The sequence below is a fragment of the Fukomys damarensis genome, unplaced genomic scaffold (genome assembly GCF_012274545.1).
Source record: "Fukomys damarensis isolate Sample0158 unplaced genomic scaffold, DMR_v1.0_HiC HiC_scaffold_38, whole genome shotgun sequence".
NCBI lineage: Eukaryota > Metazoa > Chordata > Mammalia > Rodentia > Bathyergidae > Fukomys > Fukomys damarensis.
In genome coordinates, this window is record NW_022900950.1 from 18388980 (window position 1) to 18411876 (window position 22897).

General features: G+C 37.2%; 1 protein-coding gene and 1 non-coding gene across 3 annotated transcripts in view; both read left to right on the plus strand.

Annotated features, from left to right (window-relative positions):
* Nucleotides 1-22897, plus strand: part of Sec24d (SEC24 homolog D, COPII coat complex component) — an 87017-nt gene that overhangs the window by 42936 nt on the left and 21184 nt on the right. For both annotated transcript variants that reach the window (XM_010610800.2, XM_010610804.2), the window contains exons 9-13: nt 1442-1557; nt 8455-8579; nt 14018-14209; nt 14795-14888; nt 22598-22714. In XM_010610800.2, the coding sequence (XP_010609102.1) occupies nt 1442-1557; nt 8455-8579; nt 14018-14209; nt 14795-14888; nt 22598-22714 (644 nt within the window). The remainder of the gene's footprint in view (nt 1-1441; nt 1558-8454; nt 8580-14017; nt 14210-14794; nt 14889-22597; nt 22715-22897) is intronic.
* On the plus strand, nt 18103-18206 carry LOC117284651. The gene has a single exon (XR_004515748.1). It is a non-coding gene; the product is annotated as a U6 spliceosomal RNA (small nuclear RNA).

A 22897-nucleotide genomic window follows, 5' to 3' on the forward strand; every position in this document is an offset into this window, starting at 1 on the left:
CCCCCCCCCCCCCCACATACCCTGCCTCATACAAGGTGTCAGCTCTGGGCTTTGAAAAAATCAGCTACTTCCTGGTAAAGAGCACATGCAGTGTCTGGAGATTGCCCAGTGGGAACCCTGACATTAGGAAACAGGCAGGAATTCGGGTCATATGGCAGTGCCTAGTTTATGTCTTGACTTGAATTTTGGCTTATAAAAGATGACAGATAATGTTACATGTTAATAAATTAAATGTTAATGAATATAAAATTTTAAAAGCCAAAGTTTGCTGGTTAGATGGAGATGTGTGAATGTGAATGAATTATTGGTTGTGCTATGTAGAACTTGTTGTACCATGCATCCTAAGACAGCCAACCCAGACTCCCCCATCTCCTTTGAAAGGACAAAATAGTTTATGGGCCCCATGGCTTACACATCTCAGCACAGACTGTCCGTTTCCACTTCTGTAATCTTTCCAAGACATTGAACTTCCCAAATTCAGAGATTCATATGGAAACATGAATCTTATAAAGCTTTTTTAAAAAGAAATGGCCAAATTACAGTAAGAATGTAGAAAAAGCAACCTTCTCTGATTTTTTACAAAGTCCAACCTTGAAAAGCAGACCTATTATAATTCTTATGTTAGTTTCACAATAAAAAATAATACTGAGTTGTTGGTTTAAAAGACATTACAATTGCTATTATGATTTTTACAAAATACTTAAAGAGCATGGCCAGCTTTTTAAAATACTTCTGTTGGCAGAGGTTTCACAGTCCGCCCAATTAATCTCCAGGCAACAGGAGCACTTTTTCTCAGAGATACCAGGCCTTATTTGTCCAAGTGTTCAGTGTGTGACTCATAAGTATTGCTGTGTTGTTGGGTGACTTCCAGGTCTTTGCCAGAACTAACCTTCTGAGACATTTGAATCAAATTAGAGCTCTTCAGCTGAGATCTTAGTGCTCTACTTTTTCCCTAATACAGTAATCCTCCACACTCTTCAGCCCAAATGTTCAAAGATTACCACGCAAACTCCCCATGGCTGAAGACATTTCTTCTTAAAGTGTAATAAATATTGTAGTTTATAATATATTCCAAATAATCAGTGTTTATCTTTATTAGGTATATTGAAAATTCATATGGAAAACAGAATTCTTTTTTTTAAAGGTGGTTAAAGAGGGACAATTTTAAATATTTCGGTTGTGGAAAAAAAAATGTTTATTCTGTTTCTTTAGGATGGTCCAAATCATAGCTGTTCTTTGTCATACATAACTTATAGAGAGGTCAAGAGGATTGTTAAGAAAACCCTCATACTTTCCAAGACATGCTTTTAAAATAGTGCAGCTTCAAAATACTTTTTATTTTATACTTACTCCCTTCCTCCCGTAATAAATTTTGAGAATGTATTAAATTGTCTATGTTTGTGAAAACAAAAGATCTCCTTTCCTGTTTTGTTTCTGTTAGTTCCACCATTCTATTTCCAACATCTGGACCACATTGGAAGAAGATTGGACCACTATGAGAAGCCCGAGTTATCTCTAGGATCGTATGAATTCGTTGCTACTTTGGATTACTGCAGAGTAAGTGTTCTCAGAATTTCAAGTGTTTATATACTGATGTCAAATTCAAGTGAGTAACTTTCGTATGTAAAGGGCTGACCCTTGATTTATAAACAAAGCATCTCAGTGGTGCCAGGAGGACGTAGAAATGCCTGCGACGCAGATTCCGCCTTCTATGTTGCTAGCATGATTCAATTGCCAAACCATTCACTGGAGTAATCATTCTTAAAAAATAGAAATGTGGTGCCAGAAATAAGAAACAGTAATTGTTTTGTCTTTTCCAGATAGAACATACTCACTTCTTAATGTACCAAATGCGTAGAGGGCCTCTGTTTCACTTGTTTTGTCAATCATCTCAGCAAAACTTCCCTCCCAAGGTGGAAGCTTAACCAATATGGTCAGTAGGAATACTGACTTGTTCCCTACCTCCCTTCTCCACTCCAGTTGTTATCACAATAGCCTGGGAGTTTGGCCTCTGGATTTCTTGCCCTAAAATATAACCATAAGACTCTCCCTACTCCTGCAAACCTCTTTTGGTTCTTTTCTTTTCTTTCTTAAGACGAAGTTAAGGGCTGGGGATTTACATCAGTGGTTCTGCTGCCTGCTTCACAAGTGCAAGGGCCAGAGTTTGACCCCCGGTACCCCCCTAAAAAAGACTAAGTTGAAATATTTAACTTTCATCTGGGTACAGTGGTACTATCCTATAATCCCAGCACTCTAGGAGACTGAGACAGAAGGATCACAAGTTTGAAGCCAGCCTGGTGCCAGTGGTTGAGCAATACCCTATCTCAAAATAAAAAATGAAAAAAAATTTTTTTATAAAGGAGCTGAGGCTGTAGCTCAGTGCTGTAGCTTACTAGTGTGTACAAGGCCCTGGATTCACCCTGTAAACTCATCATCCCTTTTGATGACTGCATCCTTTATCTAAGACATTCTTCAGATCAGGGTATGTTTCTATTCTCCTGCCACATCTGTATGCATTCCATCAGACAAACTCCTACTTTTTCTCTAATGTTTGGCTAAAATTTTATTATGTGTGCACCTGCAAGTTTCTGTTTTTATCGTGGTAGTTATTTACTATTTATGTTTCTTAATAGAATCTGGGCTGTATCTCTGTCTTAGCAGTTCTGTCTCTGGAATATACATTTTCTTGTATATTTTCCCACCTTATAGATTCTGATATCCTTGGTGGCTCAATTCTTTGTCTACTCATCTTTGTGACATTTTTTACAGTGTCTGGCGTAGGCAAGCAGTTGACTGATGTATGTGGAATAAATGAATAAATGAATGAGTGGGTAAATTTGCAGGAGTGTCGCTGTTCCCAGGACTGGCCTTTTCCTTTCTACATTGGCCCAGTGATAATAACATTGTTATAGGAACCTTTCGGAGCTTTACAGTTGTTCAGTGATTTGAAAATCATATTTCCTTGGGCCTCAGTTCAGATTTCAGCTCATATCATCATGTATATATTTGAAGGAACAGGGTCATTCTGTATTTCCTTACATTCTCTTCTGAAAATAAATGTCTACTAATACTTTATTCCCAGAAAACAGCATCTGGCCCACAGATTTCTTCCATAGATACCTTCTGGGGGATTATGTTCAGAACAGATAATAATATTTGTTCAACCAGAAGTTTCTTTGGGTGACTTAAATTTTTTTAATTAATATTTTAATGTTTCATAGGATTGTTTTGCAATACATTATGTATAGCTAGTTACTAAAGAAAGTAGTTTATTGGTTTAAAATGTTTGAACATATTTGTGGATATATAAAATCATTTTGAGTACAAATGCTTTTCTTTATTTCAAGCAAAAAGCATGTCCTGAAGTACAGTTACATTTGGAGAGTTTGTTAATTCCTTCCTGACATTGACTCAAGGAATATCAGCAGGAAAAAACATAAACATTCGATGGTCTAATTAAATGCAATAAAGTCATTGTAACTAGTGATAGAAAATTTATTCACTTGTCTTTGCAAACATAATATAAATCTAATCAAGTTCTAAGTTTCCAGTTCTCTGCCAAAAGGGCTACATTATCTTGATTTTATGCATTTTTAGTAGAAATTTAGGCAGAAAGTCAAATCTATTTCTGAGAACAAAAGCCTTAGAATTTTTAAACTCTGTTATCTGGAAATTTTCCAGAAGTCTAATTGATGGGAAATCTCACCCAGAAAGCAAGGAGCCAAATAAAAATTGTATATTTTGAAGAGGATTTTTTGTAAGCTTAATCTTTTATTTTTCCAAATATACTTCATAATAAATTTGCTGTAAACATTTTTTAATTTAATTATAATATCAAATGTAAATGAAGTAGAATACTGAGTTGATTTGGGGTATTTGGATGATGAAAAAGAATTTATTTAATTTCCTTGCATATTTTAACACCTTACACACCAAAAGAATTAAGGAAAATCCCATTGGCTTCAGTTTATTTTAGCTGCCCTTATGTCATCTTCAGATACTCACATTAACATCCATTGAACACTTACTGTGTGTGAGTCTGTGCTGCACGCTTTCTGGTGTTGTATCATCTAGTTCTCACAGTGAACCTCATGCAGTGAATACCACCATAAATGAGGGAAAGAATCATAGGGAGCTTGAGAACCAGCCTTGGACCATACATATAGAAAGTGAAGGAGCCAGGCTGAAACCATATCTGTGTGGCCACAGACCCCTGTTTTCTATCAGTGCACTGTGGGTATGTAAGCTTTTTACAAAATCACTGAGGAGTTCCCCTGGAAGAATGTGACCTCAGCTCATCACATAACTAAGAGTTTATTGATTTTAAGATATGCACGTCTGCATATAATGTGTAGCTGAAATATAAAATCTCATTGCATGCTATATTTTTGTTTTCTGAATGAATTTTAATTTTAATTCACTTTGACATTTAGTGGCTGCCTAACATGTTTAAGGTACTTGTCTGTGTGTGTGAAGGACAGCAGAGTTAACAAGATGATGAATATGCTCCAATGATACTTACCATATATAGGCCTTATAAGAAACGTATGATAATGATATAAGCTCAAATATGGTACAAGTTGTAAAGTTGAATAGAAACCAGAATGCTGTAAGAAAAGCTTTGAGGAGAAAGTGACGCTAGTTGGTTAAGCCATGAATAGAGAACTATCATGAAAATGGAAGCAGAGACTTCTGCTGAGGGTGAGCAGAAGCAGTTTGATGAAGGCCTGACCATGTACTCCAGTTCTGCAGAGCTGGGCAGGCTTTGTAGATGAGTAGCATGGACTCAGTGTGGGTACCAGGAGATTAGAGAGTATATTCCCCCTTCTCCCAAAACATATTCAATGCAAGTGTTTTTTAAAAAACATCATGCCTAACAAATTCTTGGTTCAAGCCTACTAGGCTGTGGCTTCTTCATAAGATATTTTTTGAAAATGGCAAGCACTTAAATTGGGAGAATGTTTATTGAGAAATCGTGAGCAGTAAATTCAGGAAATTGTTTTGAGACATAGCCTATCTTATTTTCCTCTGGGTCTAGCATCATATCTTTGATCTCTTAGGTTTCCATATATGTTAAGTGAGTGTTGTCAAGCATCTTAAATGACAGGATATAGAAAGACTTATGCTAATTCAATAGACCATGAAGACAATTAAAAGGGAGGGAGGGAGCTATTAATTCCCATTAATTTATCCATCCATCTGTCCATCCATGCATCTGCACAAGCATTCCTTCAGCGGTTAGAAAGTACTCTCTTTAGTGTCATGCTCTGTGCTAGGGTCTGGGAACTCAAGAGAGTTCCTGTTTCAGGGCAGGTAGCATTGTGATACACTGTTTATCCTGACAACAGTTCATAATGAGAAGAGGAGAGATTGGAGATAAGGGCCTTTTCAAGGTTAACATGGTGGTCCAAGTGGGAGAAAACGAGACTAGAGTGACGCTAAGTCCAGAAACTACAAACAAAACTACCATGTGATTCAGAAATTCCACTTTGGGTTATATACCTAAAGTAATTGAAAGCAGAGTCTCAAAAAGCTATTTACATATCCACACTCATAGCGGCATTATTCACATAAGCTCAAAGGTGGAAGCAAACAAGTGTCTGTGAGATAAATGAATAAATAAAATGAGGTATAAACATAGAGGGGAATATTATTCAGTTTTAAAAAGGAAAAAAGTGACAATGACACAAAATAGATGAATGTTGAAGATATTATCTTAAGCAAATTAAGCTGGCCACAAAAGACATAAATATTAAATGAGTCTACTTATATGAAGTATTTGGAGTAGTCTTGATTTACAAGAACAGCAAATCAGATTTTTAGATGAGAAGGCTAGAGAAGGGGTGGGATAGAAAGTTGTTGGAGATGATGATGGTGGCATAACCCTGTGAATGTGCACATCACCAAGCTGTACACTTAATAATAACTATGTGTTAATTTTATGAGCTTATTTTAACACAGTTTTGCTTTTTGTTTTTTTTTTGTGTGTGGTACCGGGGATTGAACTCGGGTCCTTGCACTTGAGAGGCAGGCCACTGAACCACTGAGCTAAATCCCTAGCCCTTTTCTTTTGTTTTGTTTTATATTTTAACACAGTTTAAACAAATACAACTAAAAATAATAAAAAAGAGAGAAAATAAGGGTCTAGACTTGGCTACTGGAAGTAGACAGTCCACAAAGCCTACATAATTAGCTGGATGCAGATGGTAAGTGAGATGGATAGTTCCATGGAAGAAGTGAAATTTCAAGACCAGATTATTTTGAGATCATATTTTCCATAAGTTCCTCACTGGTACAATGGGTTGTAACTTCTAAAAGTTTGAATCTGAGCTACTGGTTGGATCTTTCTGTGGAGTTATGCTATAGTTGACTGAAATGCTGGTTTGTAGCTCAGAAAGAAGCCATGATGAGAGAGTTTGACAAGTCAACTCAGAGTGCTGGTTAAAATGGAATGTGCTTTCCATCATGGAGCATGTGTTGAGAGAAATGAGGGAGGGCTTACATATTCACCTTGGCTGGCAAAACAAGCTGGATTAAATGGATAGAATACTAGTGTAGGAAAGCTAATTGGGAAGACTTTAGCTATAGAGGCACAAGATGATGAACTTCCAAATGTTTAAGAGTAGGGATGAGCTGAAACATTGGAAAAATCAATTTCAGAGAAAAATCAATGGGAATCAGTGTTTAAAGCAAGAGGACAAGTTGTATCCAATTTCACGTTTGAATTGTGATATATTAATGTCATTGATATTGATAGAGAAATTGGAAGAGAATGTGGTTTACAGGAATGATAAATTAATTTTGCCTATGTAGAAAACAAGTTACATTGGGTCTGGGATTTAGCTCAGTGGTTTTGCCACCTGCCTTGCAAGATCAAGGTCCTGAGTTCGATCTCCAGAACAAAAAAAAAAAAAAAAAAAAGAAAAAGAAAGAAAGAAAACAAGTTACAGTGAAGTGTTTCTATAGACATGTGCAAGCTGTAGGTAAAGAAAATATTCAGTGAGGAGTTGATTATGCTGAACTTAGGAGAGAATGCAAGGTAGGACACATTGGGGTTTCGCACAAAGAGGTTTTGGTTTAGTTAATGAGAATGGTTCTTTTTCTCTCAGTTGGCATAATCTATTTTATGAAATATGATGGGAATCAGGAATTATTTGCAATAAAAGTGCCTAGAACCAGTAGAGTTCCTTAAGTTCTTTGTCAGTCTGATTTTGGATATGGCAAAGTGATGAAGTTTTCAAATTGACGATTCTTAAGTGTTATAACATTTTAAAATCTAAATTGAAGGACTTTGGGACCAGTAATGGTGGTGCATGCCTATAATCCCAAGACTCGGGAAGCTGAGGCAGGAGAATCACTGCAAGTTTGGGGCCAGTCTAAGCTCTAAATTAAGTTCAAGGCCAGCCTAGACTATATAGTGAAGCCCTGCCTCACAAAAAGACAAAGGATGGACCAGGGATTTAGCGCAGTGGTTCCACTGTCTGCCTTGCAAGTGCAAGGTCCTGAGTTTGATCCCTGATACCAAAAAAAAAAAAAAAGAAGAAGAAGAAAGGAAAAAGGAAAATGACTTTTGTTAGAACAGTGTTATGCTTTGCTTCATGTGCAATGAATCAGTAAGAGAATTTACAGATATCATCTAGTTTTATAATTAACATGTAATTTTATGATTTATCATAAAGTTAAAAGTTCATTTGGCCTTAACTATTCTCTAGTATAGGTCACTAAAGCTGTTTGCTTATACCTCTCTTTCCTAAATATTTTGAAAGTCCCAACTGAAGGACCACTTCCTAAGAGCTGTTTGAACACCAGCCAGCAAAGAGACATGAGTTGCTAGAAACTATTTTCATAGCAGCTGCTTTATGTTACAGTAGTTGTTTTAAACACACATGGAAGAGGCCAGTCTTACCATAAATATGAAATAAATTAATCCAAATTAAAGTATGCAGTTAATTAGCATGGCAATTCAGATTTAAAACTGAAGATGATAAAAGATGAGATTTGAATATAGTGAGATCCACATTAGTTAGATTTTATGGCAGTTTTAAAAAGAAATGCTAATTGTTACATGTACTCTATGTTAGTCCAGATTTTCAGCGTTTCAAGCACATTTTGTCTTATAGAATAGCATTATTAGCAAGGCTGGCTACAATACTGAACTTCAGCAATTTGTAGTAATAAAGTCTTTGAAACTTTGCAAAAGTGAGCCTTCTCTGCTAGATATTTTAATACTGTCTGATTCAAGTCATATCCTGGAAAGTAAATGGCTTCCTTTATCTTTTTTATAACATCAGAGTCTGTGTTCTAGAAAGTAATTTGATTCTACAGATGTTATATCTCAAATATTAAATGAAACATCTGATAACTTCAAGAGTTGCTAGTATATTTTAATTTGATTATGAAATGTATTGACTGTATAATTAAAGCTATGTATGTGATGTGTTTGCTTTCCTACAGAAAAATAAGCCTCCCAACCCACCAGCCTTTATCTTCATGATTGACGTTTCATATAGTAACATAAAGAATGGACTTGTCAAGCTCATGTGTGAAGAACTGAAAACTGTGCTGGAAAAACTTCCAAAGTAAGGGAGCAACTACTCCTTTTATAACTCGTGCAATGTTGCTGAATGAATAAAGGCCAGAAAACAAGTTGAGATCTTGCTAATGAGGACATTGGGCAATTAGTTATACATCAAGCAGTGCCATTTTTTATGAGTCTTTAAAACATCAGAGTGGTCTTTTAAATAAAGCAATAGAAACAAGCTGATAAAAAATACTGCCAGGGTAAAAAGTGTTCAAAATGCATTATAAGTTATAAAGAGAATCCCAACCGTGTTTGGTAAAGACTGGAAGTCTGTTCATTTTTGAAAATACTGGTTTTCTAGTAAACTCTGGTAGCTGCTGGGCATGGCAGAGAATTCTAAGGATGCCAAAAAAAATTGAACTGTCATCTGACATTTGGTCAAGATGATAGCATTTTAGTCAGATTTCCTTTTGACTTTGACACACTGTCTAGTACATTTTGCAGCTTTGCTAACTCTGTGTCTGACTGTTAACAGCACCTTTTGCAAGGGGACAGTGCATGTAAGGAAAGGAGAAAACTAATTCTGATAGTTAAGAGACGTTAATCATAACCGCCTACTGCACTTTCAGAAGGCTGTTTGAAATGTTACCTGCATTAGCATAAAAAAGTAACTCAAGCTAATTGTAGTCTTACCATAAAAAATATAAAACCACACACACATAGACAGCCCCAAATAAACCTTGGGAGAAAAAAATAACCAGATTTGTTTTTGAAAGGTAAACGGGAATAAAGGTATTTTGACTTGAATAAAAACTTTTAAGAGAGATTTTAAAAGAGGCAGGGAATAACTACCTAAATCCTTTTATTTTTCTCACCCATCTCCTTTTCTGAGATAAAATATGGCTCTTTTGAAATTCTTTTATTGTACAAAGTAGCTGTTCAGGGCAGGAGCTTGCATCTTATAAACTGATTGGAGAGCACATGGAACCCATCCTTTCTGTGGGGAAGCCTGGCCCAAGAAAATAAGACTGGAAGTGTTGTCTGAGGCCGGAGTCTGCCTCTGTGCACACCTTCCCCTCCTGCCTCTCTCACTGGATGTGCATAGCAATATGTGTTCTGAAAAGGGCGTTTGGGGCCTAGGGATTGTACTAAATCGTCAGCGCTCCAGCAGTTTAGACGCCCACTCCTCCGTCACCTTTCCACCTCAGACTGTGATGTGGTCTACGCGAGGCTCACATAAATGACCTCTGGACCTCCCAGGAGTAGTTTTGTTTGTATCTGTGAAGCTGAAGTCATAATATTCTCTAGGGTGGTTTGGAAAAGCATTGGGATGTTTAAACACACTGAGGTGATTTCAAACTGAACTCTGAAGTGAAGAATGAGAAAGTTGACTACAGTGGTTTTGAGAAAGGCCTCTGATGGCTGGACACTTGTGGCTGGGGTTGTCTCACCCATTCTTAGGAGACTCGAGAAGATGTACTTTCTTATGCTGATAATTACAGCAGGGCTGTTGTAATTCTAAATCTGAAGTTTGAGCTATTTCATAGGAAGCAAAAACTTCCATTTTCTGAAAATGGGCTCTCCCTCTTCCCATTCTCTCAGACTGATTTGAATTAGCCTAACTTAAATCTGTAGGACAGTTACTCTGGTTGCTTTTCAATGCAGTGGTCATGTAAAACTTATAACCTTTTGATATGTAAGATCGAAATCACAATCTTTCCTTTGCTGTCACCATGACTGTGTCTCCTTGGAACAAATGTGTGACTTGGGAAAAGATCCGGAAAGAAAAGTAAAAAGTACTGCAGGTTATTCTCTGACCTTACTCAAATCTCTCTCTTAAAAGTGTTTTTTCAGGCCAACTACCTTTCCTTCTTTTAAAATAAATTGGTTGTTTATTCTCCTCAGAAACTTATTTTGGGCTGTATATATATGTACCGTTTTTAGTGGTAAGATTTCTCCATCAGTTTGATTTATTTCTTTGTACTAAAGCAGGTAACATGCCAAATAGCCTTTTTAAAGCACAGCTTGAAGCCTTGATTAATGTCTTAGGGTGTGTTCATCTCTTAGCTAATCTTTTGAAAAGAAAAGGATCCATTCTTTACTATTTACATTTAAATTTATATCTTTGGCTGGCTAACTTGCCAGAGTTTTCTGACTAATCTGGAACAATAAGGAAAAGCTTTGAAATGGCTCACCTGTTATTCAGAACAAGTCTTTGGGTTATTTTATGTTTTCTGTTTGTTTTTAATGCTGCTGTAACTAGAGTGTTTGAAATGCGTGACCCTGAAGTTTTCTGGTTCACCTACTTGCCAAAGTCTTCAGTGCTGTTTTGTCAGCTTCATTCTATTCAAATGATAGGGGCAAATGTTGAGAAAAGCATCATTGAAAAGCAGCAGAGCAAAAACATGCTAGACTTCATGATATTCCCTGATATAACTTCACAAAACCTGTGTAAAAATTAATATGAAGGAGAGGCTAAGAACTCATTTTCTTCTTGTTGATGTAACTTAATGAGGTAGTTGTAGTATTGAACAAATTAGGACAATATTTCATTTCTCAAACAATTTTTGAAAAACATGCTCCCATGGAGACAAGTAATAATATTTTGTAATAATGTGAGATGTTCTGATTAGATGTTTTAAATTTAGATTTCAAATAAACCCTATGAATCCCAGGGTATCCTTTCCCATCACTTGAATATGTACAAATTCAATGAGAAAGTGCAATCCAGATTCTTCTTCATACCTTTTCTTTTGTGTTCTTCGTTCTAATTGACTCCAAATAGTCCAAATTTGCTGTTAAAAGAGAGTAAAAGTCTTTGGAGATTTTCTGGAATTGTGTGTGTGTGTGTGTGTGTGTGTGTGTGTGTGTTGTACTGGAGATTGGAACCAGGATCCTTGCACAGTATCTTTCTATGAATCTCTGGCTAACCTTGAACTCACCATGTAGCCCAGACTGACCTAGAACTGGGAGTGATCCTTCTGCCTCAGCCTTCTGAGGACTGAGGTTACAGGTATACGTGTGCCACCATTCCCAGCCTCAAGTGGCAGCACTAAACTAGAGTTATGGGGAGTTGCAGCCTCGGCTTACCAGTTTGGGTTCCAGCTTGCTATCCCAAATTCAGTGCTTCACTGAGGATATTGAGGATCATCATCATCCTGAAGAAAATCTCTAATTCTCCACATTGTACTGGTGTTATTGGCCACTCAGAAGGGCATTTACTTTGGTGGAAAGAAAAAGCCTTTGTTCAAAACTAGCTCTGAGGCATGGAGGGGCCTCATATTACCATATATCACTGTGGCCTGTGTCCAGGTGTGCAAGGTCCATTTATAGGAACAGAGGGGAAAGGAATACAATGAGAGAGTAGAACAGTCTTGCTTCATCCCTCCTGCTCCTTCAGTTCCCTCCCTCTGTGTGGAAAGAAACTAGAGCAGACCTCCCAGGGCCAGTATCTGTGTAGTTTGCCCATTCAGAGTTCCATTTTGCTGCAATGTGGTACTCACACAAGGTCCTTTGGGGACAGAGAACACAAGCTTTGGCTCCTGCTCTTTATTAGCTTTTGAAAGGAGCAAGAAGAGACATCTGGCAAGGGACTCATGGACCATTAGATGAAGTTGTCACATGCTAAGAAACAAGAGAGAATGGTTTATACTATAAATTTATTCCTATAAACTTTATAGGAATTTAGAAGAAGAAATGATTTCTGGTTGATAGCTTAGGGGAAGGTTTGTGCTTTGTCTTAAAGAGTAAGATTCTAAGCATAGGGAGAAGAAGAGAAAACCCAAGTACAGTGTAGTGTGCAATAGTAGCAGGTATGGGTACAGTATGGCATGATATGGTATCATATCCTGTCATATCATGTCGTACAGAAGAGTAGTTAGTTGTATGAAATCACACAGTTGAAAATATTGGGGGTCATATGAATGTCTATGTATATATTTCACAAAGATAAGGATTCTCACTTCTGAAAGCATTCCAAGTATCGAAAATGTAAATATTCACCGATGCTTTTGGAAAAGATTTTAAGAATCTATTTTAACTATTCAGTCACCCATTTATCAAGGTTACAATGAAGATTACCCTTCATTTAGCAGAGTAGAGAAGAAATAATGTAGAGTTAAAATTATAATTACCAGCCTGTACACTGCTACAATACCAAAGAAACTGAAAAGCTTACAATGGAATCAGATCTTGGAATTTAAGATACTTTCATCTAGATCTTCTGTTTTCCCAAATTCTTCTCAAGCAGCTGTCTATGGAGTGTAGAAAATTTAGGAGTATATCAAGTTCTTCAGAAAAGTTGTCCCCTAAACAGCATAACTTTTATGGACAATTAAAGGTCAAAGAAAGGGTCACACATCTTTTGGAGCTTTCTTTAAACCACTGAGCACTATGTAGCATCCACTATTAAAAATTACAGCACTTGTAGAATCTCAGTGTTTTGTTTTAGTGAGGGAGAGAGAGGGGTGGGGTGAGAAAATCAATAATGCACTCAGTAACATGTGAGTAGAGTCTAGACCATTCTGAATATGTTTACTGTAGACTGGCATGAGAACATTAATGGTGCTATATTTTTCGGAACATTGAGGCCTTGTTTTAGAATTCTTAACAAATGCACTCTGTTACAGTTTTAGAACTTCTATTGCTTTGTCATGACCATCACAAATGGTCCCCTAATAAGAACTGTATTGTCAATTTGTAAATGTAATTTTCTTTATATTATATAATATTATGTAGTTCTCAAAACCTGGCCTCTCTCATTCTCATCCTCCTCTTTCTCCTCCTCTTTTTCTTCTTCCTCTTCCTGTCCCTCCTCTTCCTCTTTTCTCCTCTCCCTTCCTCTTCCTCCTTCTATTCCCCACCTCTTTTTCCTCCTTTTCTTCATCTTCCTCCTCTTCTTCTTCTTTCTTTGATTCTTCTTCCTCTCTTCTTCCTTCCTTCTTCTGTTTCTTTGATTAGCCCATCTATTAAGATCTTCTAAGATGTATAAGTAAGGGATCCTCTTTTGATATAAAGTAAAAAAAGCTGTCCTGGTAGTAATATGAATGCGCCTCTCTCTTTGTCTTTTCTTACTTCAGATATTCCATTTGCTCTTTGACCTTCTGGTAACTTCTAAGGGTGCTTTGTTTATATAAAGAATGTAATAATGTAGCTTGTTTATGGAAATAAAAGAAAAAACTTGTAACACACTGTGGATTGAAAATAAATATATTAAAGAAATATGAGAAAATGTTTTTATAATATCTATTTGATTTTTTTACCTAGAATTTTTTAGAACTTTTTTCTTTCTTTATCAGCTTGCTTATTTTTATAGTTACTCCTCATCCCCCACTGCTGTGACTCAGAATTGTTTAGTTCTGGTAACAGAAATTAAGGCCAGTACTTTAAACATGGCTTTTATACTTTACAGAAGACACACTTAATCAATTTCAGACAGGAATTGTCCTCTCAGTCTAAATTTATAAACGAACCCCAAACACATTGTTTTTCTCATAGGGAGGAGCAAGAAGAGACATCTGCAATCCGAGTTGGTTTTATCACATACAACAAAGTTCTCCATTTCTTCAATGTGAAGAGTAATCTGGCCCAGCCTCAGATGATGGTGGTGACTGATGTAGGGGAAGTCTTTGTTCCGTTGCTGGATGGGTTCCTTGTCAACTATCAAGAATCCCACTCTGTGATTCACAAGTAAATATGATATGCTTTATAATTAACATACAAATCGGTTGTCTGTTTTTAATTGCATTGTTTCTTAATTCAACTACATAGTTTTGTCATTAACAAGAGGGTTCTAAGACATAGACTGTAAAACTCTATCATTTATATGAGCTCTATCTCTTTTTAATATAAACTAGTAACTAAGAGGCAGAACTTTTTTTACTTGCTCCCAGCCCTATGAATTCTTTTTCTTTGCAGAAAAGATGACTCCAGGGAGTTATTTCCTGCATGTGAATGAACATATTCAATGATGATACTAATAAAGATCCAGCTTCTGTATGAGATATAACTACTATATTAAGAAGTTATGATTTAAAAGAGATCAGTGATAGTGAACAGAAAAATACCTACAAAGTGTGATTTCATAAACGTTAAATCTAAATTCTAGATTTTAGTGCTAAGCTATGCTAAGATATGCCTGTGAAGTGTACCCACAGGTGTTGGACCAAAATAAGTACCACATGTGTTCAAGCTTGAAATGTCAGTGATTTATTTTTTGAAGTTTATGACAAATATACTAAAGATTTAAAACTTTTGCTCATTTGTTTTTTATAGTTTATTGGACCAGATTCCAGAGATGTTTGCAGACTCAAATGAAAATGAAACTGTCTTTGCTCCTGTCATCCAGGCTGGCATGGAAGCATTAAAGGTGAGAAAAAGTCACTTGTATGTGCTAGTAGATAAAACAGAAAGATAAAAAAGCAAGAAGGAAAAAAGGAAGGAAGGAAGGAGGGAAGGGAGGGAGGGGGGATGAAAAGATAAGTAGGTAGATGGGCTTTATTTATGAAAGAATGTAGTCTCCACTTGGGCCTGTGGTTGCTCAAAGCCATTCCAAACTTCCCCAGGACTCTGAGGAGGACATGGTCCTAACCAGAGATTGCTCCTAGTGTTTACTTTCCAGCACTATTTGCATCTGAGCAACTGATTTTGTGCAGATTTCCAGCTCAGCTCCTCCCTTTGGCTTTTATATGAACTTTATATAATCTATTTTAAAATTTGTTCAACAGGATCTAAACTCTAAGATAAGAGAAACGTAATTCCCACATTGTCCTCCTCTTCCTTGGGGTTTTTAAACACGCAAGGGCAAGGCCTCGGACAGACAGTGACAGAGATGGAAATGATGCCGAGGGCATTGGTGGTTGCCAGAGTGGATGAAAGGTTGGCTGGCCACGTGTCCTTTTGGGAAGCTGAGCCCACATGGCTTTAGTCATCTTCAGAGTAATAAAAACAGTAAGCTGATGAAGGCAAAATGATTTAGACTATTATTACCTGAGCATGACAGTCAGCCGCTTCTTTCTCTCCGACAGCTAATTCTTAAAATTAGTTTTTAAATTTTATGATTGAAGTTTACTTCAAATTAACTTTTAAAATAAAATGGCTACTGGCCGGGGATTTAGCTCAGTGGTGCCATGCCCGCCTTGCAAGCACAACGTCCTGAGTTCGATCCCCAGTACCAATAAAAGATAAAAAACAAAATGAAATGAATACTAATAACAGCAGTAAAAGTGATAACAGAGAGTAACAACAATAATGTAGGACTGAGCTTATGGACTGTTTCACACATAACTTTTGTGTATCTCATTTTATAGTTTGGTTCTAGGATACATTGATTCTTGCCTAGCTTTTTTTTTTTTTTTTTAATCTGTAGAGTAGTGAGTGAATCATGCACTGTTTTGGATGTCCCTTAAAAAGTCTCAGAGTGGCTGTCAGTTTAACATTAAATTAATGATAACTTTTACATCTAAAAGTGACTTGAAGATCTTAGAACTCACAAGAATCCAACAGTGAAAATTTTTTGGAATACAGAAAACTTTGGGGATTTCTGTTTTATCCCACATTGCTAAAATCAAATCTTATATTTCACTTTCAATGTGTTAATGTTTTGTTGTTGTTATTCTCCTCCGTTATGTACCTAGAAATTCATATCTAAATTTCCCCATAAGCTAGTCATACCTGAGTCCACAAGTCTCTCTACTCTAAGTTAGGCCTGGAAATAATACTATATTTGTGTCCTCCTGTCTGAAAGGAAGGATGAGAGCATGTGCATATGCTATCGATCCCCTCAGTTAAGAGAGGGAAGTGGACAGAAGGATATGGGGCTAGACTGGAGTGGGCCAAATACAGAATCCCAGCTCAACCCTTACTCATTTTTGAAAGGGAAATGGTAAGTAGTGTCCTGTAACAATGGTTTCCACAGGAGCAGTCCAGGAGAGGTCTTGAGACTGCTTGGAAGCTTTGAAAGAAAAAATATGTACATCAAATGTGTGTACATGTATTCCCTGTATCTAAAATTTGATCTGAATTATGATACATTACTGAAAAACCAGTGTTCTTCATAACCACAGTGTTCTCCGAGGTCTCTTGTGTTATACAATGGCTGTGGCAGTCAGTACTCCCAGCTCTGAGTCAGTTTACCAGAGTCAAGTTCGTTGCAGTCGGTGTATCTGCATCTCTTCTGCGTTTTATTTTTGGTTACATTTATAGTTTGTTATATAATGTAGATTTTTACCTTGAAGTTTGAATATAAGAAGAAACCATTGTCTAAATATAGCAATGCTGAAAACTTCATAAATACAAAGCTGATCAGTAACGCTCTTCTTGCAAAGTAGAATGTTATAAAACGACGCTTTGGACACCATGTCAATGGGAGTTACTGTTACATCACTGCTAGCAAGATGATGCTGTTTTCCCTATACCTGTCTTCATACGGAGGCTCAGTGATGTCTTTTCTTAACTTACTAGTCATAGAATCACATGGTGAAGTAGAACTGCTTTGTAAAAATGCAGATTTCTGGTCAGCTCCCAGAAGTTCTGATCATTACTGCCTCAATCATTTTGATGTTTATCTATCCCTGGGAACTACCAGCATGAAGAATCACTTTGTTCTGAAATCTCTGAGAGTTCCCTTAGTGTGGGAGAAGTATATTCCATGTGCTACTTTTGCTCTAGGAATTATTTGACTATCATAATTTACCTTCTCGCCCTCTGTTTCTAATTATGGTTAAAATAACAAATATCTTCATGAGGAAAGTTGTCTTTCTTTTACAGAATGTTTTTTCAGGACTTTCATGTGTTATTCAACTTCTTAATGAGTAGAAAGATTCACTGATTTCTTAGTCACTTATTATAACCATTCTAGCTCATAATGCTTCTTTTAACCTTAACTACCAAGAAAAATTTAAGGCAAATTTATAAGGATTTCTCTTCCTTGACCTTCTTACTGACTTCTAGTTTTTGGGGGTTTTTTTTTGTTTTTTTTTGTTTTGTTTTACTTTTGCCTTAGTAATTCTATGTTCTTCTAATCATGTTTCCTCTAAATCCTTTTGTAAAGGATTATTAATATGAATAATAAAGAAAAAATGTCTCCAACATCTTATCAGGAAAGTTCTGAGTGATTTTGACTCATTGCAGAAGAGCAGAAACTGCTGCAAGGCAATTGACACTTGCCCACAGTTTATGCTTTTTCCCTTATAACAATTCTCTCATGCACACGTGTGTATATGTTTAGTTACCTCTGGCAGAGTCATATTATTTCATTATATCTTCAAGTTCTGTAGCTGAAAATCAGACTTAAATTTGTGTCACTGTTATAGGAAGGCACTAATATTCCTGCCTGAAGTCATTATTAGGCTATGAGCTAGCATGTTTCAGAATTTGCAAGGTAGTGTCAAAATATTAAAAAGGTCCTGTTATTGATTCACTTGTCCTTTCAACCAATAGGAATGTATTAAATGTCTGTGTTTTTGTAAGGAAGTTTAGGGACTACTGTCTTGCTCCTAAATTCCACCTAGTGTGGCAGATGAGAGGTTACTCGGTAATACAAGACATAATTTTGTTGTCTGCATTTAAAAGAGGAACTGGGGGTTCTCACTTTGGCAGCACATATGCTAAAATTGAAATAATACAGAGATTAGCATGGTCCCTGTGCAAGGATGACACACAAATTCATAAAAAGTGGAATGGGGGAAGGCAGAGAGTAACTTTGGAAAACATGAGACTGTGGCTGGTCGGTCCATCAGCTCAGGATATTCTGCATGGGAGACTGGAAATGGGTGTCTCATCTTCTGTGGACAGGGAGTAGAAACTGAAAAAACAACAAAGTGAAAGTGTTCTCATTGTGTATCTAGGTGAAGGTATATCTCAAAACGGGACTCCCCTGTTGGAGTTACAGCTTTTCTTTCAGTCAGATAGATGCTAATAAAATCTCTATATAAACATCAGTTATAAGCTTCTTAAAGCAAACAGAGTAGACATAAACTAACAAAAAACATGTGTTAATTTGTCACAGAGATAAACAGGGACCCACTGGAATGTTGTTCTGTATACTTTTGCACAAGACCTTGAAGTATCCAGCTAAAAGATAGAGTCTTCTGAGCTGTGAATGTTTCCAGGTCCATAGCATCTTGTAATCTTAGCCTCTTTTTTTTTTTTTTAACATAACCTTTCCAAATCTGCAGTTCTTCCAGAATCTGACCCTTGTAACTCAAACTGTATGTAAACTACTGATATTGTCTTTGAGTTTGGTCAAAGAATAATTTTTTGTGTTAGCTATGACTTCCACAATAAAACTAGATAAATAAGAGTAAGAATTGGGTAAAAAGTTGGAGGCAATTGGCCTGTAATGGTTATGTTTAAATTATGTCATTACCTGGGGAGAACTTAATCTATAAATTCTCCATAATCTGTACCCAAATTCCGTTTCAGAGTGAGACATCACCATGTGTGTAGCACGTGGAGAGTGAGAGGTGTAGAGCTGGTGGGGTTGGAGAGACACAAAACTAGTGTCTCTTCCTCTTTTGGGAGCCCTTGACCTGCAGGTGAAGATAGTGAAATACTGAAGTTGTGAAAGAGTATCATTAATTCTGGGAGAGTCTTGTGTTGAAACCAGAGTGGAACTCACAGGAGGCACCAGGCCAGGCCAAGGGTGTCAGTGGCATTTCCCTCAGAGGAAAGGCTATTGGAGCTGAGTTTCAATCCTTGTGTTCTTAAGGACAGTCTCTCTCATCCTGTTTTCTGCCATAAGATTGATTTTACGTCATTCATCTAATACATTTTCTTCTTTTTATTTTATTGGTACATTTTAGACATATATAATGATAACATCCAACATAAGGAATTTGTACCTGTACATGATATATCTTGCTTCTTTTTTTCCCTCCCCTTCCTTCAACTCCTCTCCTTTATTTGCAAAAGCTCTTTCCATTTTTTCTTGTATTCTTTTTTTTCTTATCCCTCGTTTCTTTCCCACTCCTCTTTCACTTGTTCCTCGTCTGATTTGGATATTTTCTTTCCATTTCTCAATATCTATTTTACATTTTAGTCCTTATTTGCACTTCCAGTTTCTCACACAAAGAAATCATGTGATATTTAAACATGTGTGTCTGATTTATTTCATTTCAGAATATGGTTTCAGGGTGCATCCATTTAGTTAGAAATGCCTGAAGCTTATCCTCTTTGGCAAAGTAGTACTCCATTGTATTAAACACACACACTCACACACACACACACACACACACACACACACACGCACACGCATATGCACCTTCTTTATCCATTCATCGGTTGATGGGTATTTGAGTTGTTTCTGAGATTTATCTTGGAAGATTTACACACTGTGCTGCTATAAACATGGGTGTGTATATATCACTGTTGGATGATACTGTTAATTCTTTTTAGAAGTAGCTGGGTCAAATGGAACCTCTAGTTTTTTGAGAAATCTGTGCACTGATTTCCACAGTTGTTGTACCAGTCTACATTCCAACCAATGGTGGAGAAGGGTTCCTTTTTCCCACAGCCCTGAGTCCTAGGACTTGCTCCTGTGGGAACAGTTGGATATAGGTCAAAAGAAATTTTATGAGGATATAAAATATACAATACCATAGATCCTTTACTAGTTTAAATTTGCTTCTTATAAAAGATTATGTAAGTATGTGATTAATGAAATTCTAGATTAAAACTAACAGCAATGATGTAAGTAAAAAGTAACTTCTTTGGAGTTTTTTGACAGTATTGAACTTTATTTTGAATGGGTCTTGAGTTTTTCTGTCGGTTTCCTCTCTGGACCATTTAACAAGACAATCATCAAGTCTTCCCTGCAATTATTATTTCCCCTATGTCACATATTCACTTATAGAAGTATTTCTCGATGTCTCTGCACTGATAAAATACTAGGACTCTAAACCTGGCAGGTCGGTAGTAGGACCTACACTCTTAAAACCTGTAGTGTCAAGTTACAGTACTTCCATGGTAAGAGACTATCTGGATTTATAGAAGAATTTTTGATACTGAATTCCTTAGGAGAATTGGTTAGGTGAAGAAAGAAAAACTAGGCTCTTGTTAACTTTATAAATTTTCTACTATTTAAACATTTAAACAGTGCTTTCATAGTAATAAAAATGATATTTTAAAATTATAGTCATAGAATTGAAAATGTTTGACATGCTTAAGTTCCTACCTAGATTTTTCATTTTCACTTTCCTCTTCCTCCTCCTCCTCCTCCACCTCCTCCACCCTCACTTCCTCCTCCTCCTCCTCTTTTTTCTCCTCCTCCTCTTTCTTAGTTTTTTAGTAGGTACTGGGGATTGAATCTAGGACCTTTGGCTTTCTAGGCAATGACTTTACCACTGAGCTACATCCCCAGCCCTTTTAAACATTTTTAAATTTTGAGACAAGAACTCACTATGTTGCCCAGGCTGGCCTTGACCTTTTAGTCCTCCTGCCTCTGCCTCCTGAGTAGCTACAATTGCACGTACATGCCTCAATGTCCAGCAACCTTTTTTTCTTATTAATGCTGTTTCTCTGTGTAACTTTCAGCTGGGGACATATCCAACGTTAAAATTCCAGCTCACAAATTCTTCCTCACTATTGGCCACATCAGTTGACGTGTCCACTGTGACCTCATTCCTGTGATCCAAAATATATCAGCATGTCACTGATGAGAGACACATTATAACAGGGAAATCCTGAATTCTCTCAATTTGTTTTTTAAAGGAGCTAGTCACATAGGTCTAAGCCTCGCATTATAAGTAGCCTATAGCTAAAATCACATCATACAGCCGACCCAGCAGAGCCATGAGTGCCACAGCAGCCCCAGATAGAGAAGAGAGAGATGTTCCAGGCTGGGAAACAGGGTATACAAAAAGACAGGTGTGTACACACACAGTGTGTTCCAGGAAATCAAAAAATGAGTGTGGCTGGAACTTACAGTGGGAAAGATGGCAGGGGTGAGGAAAGGTTGGTTGTTGGGCTGGAAAGATAATTTCGGAGCGAACTCCAGAGGGCTTTGCAGTGTCACTTGCTAGATATGTGACCTGAGGCAAACAGATGAGTTGTGCCTCCTTATTACGCAAGCAGCAGTACCTACTGCACCAGGTGATTGAGTTAAATAGGGAAACACTCAAAAAGGGCCTCGCTCCAAGCTGCATGCAATAGCTCTTTCCTGCTCTGCCTGCTGTTGCCCAGATAAGGACCGTGGACTTTACCCTGGACCACAAAGCCCCTTAGGATTCCGGAAGAGAAAAGTGCATACCTGAGCAGAAATATGGGGATTGTTTTGGGGCTATGCACTGGCAGCAGTGCGGACTATGAGTCAGACAGCCAAGCAGCGGGTGGGGCTGGTAGAGCAAATTGCATTCAATTTCAATACATTTTGCTTGATAGGTTGCTATTGAGTTCCTTTCCTGTGATTTTAAATTTTCTTAACGCTGAATTGATTTTCTTGGAGGCTGAAGCTTTTTTGACTGCTTCTCAGAGACCACAGATGAGCACTCCTGATCACACATTTTTTCTTCTGACCCTGTGCCTGGTAGCTGTTTCCCGGTGTCCACCACAGGCAGGACACTGCCTCATTCCTGTGCTTCTTTCTGGAAATAAACTCATTTAGTTTCAACCCATGTTCACTAAAGGCTTGAAATCAACACTTCTGTTGTACCGTTAGCCTGCGGATTCTGTCATCTGTTTCTGCATTATGAAAGTCGCCTGGTCCTGAAGGGTCGGCGTTCCGTGAGGTAAACAGCCTGCGGACACCGTGTGCCATAGATTTGCCCCACCGGGCTATACCACAGACTAAACAGAGTGTCTTTCCCGCTACCACTTATTTTGATGACTTTTTAAAACATCATATTGTATAAATTCGTATTTAAATATTAATTTTCATTTTAAAATTGCATAACTTTAGGCTTCTCAGTGCTAAGCCTCAGTTTGTTAACAGTAAAATGCAGAGAAAGCACCTGCCCAAGAACATGAAGGTTTTTATGAAGATTAAATTAGTGCTTGGCTTATATATTTTAATGTGTTTCTCATTGCCTTACAATCTTTCCACCCAAGCATTTTCTGTGATTTTGTTTGTTTTTATTTCAGGCAGCAGAATGTCCAGGGAAGCTGTACATCTTCCATTCCTCCTTGCCAACTGCCGAAGCACCAGGGAAGCTCAAAAACAGAGATGACAAAAAACTACTTCATACAGACAAAGAGAAGGTACTTTAAAAATAATTACCCTTTGAAGTGTCTGTATATCCATTATTAAGAGAAGATGAAAAAAGGCAGTGTGTCCTTTGTTTAAGAAAGGAGGGAGAGCTGGGGATTTGGCTCAGTGGTTCCACTGCCTGCCTCCCCAGTACAAGGGCCCAAGTTCGATCTCCAGTACAGAAAAAAAAAAAA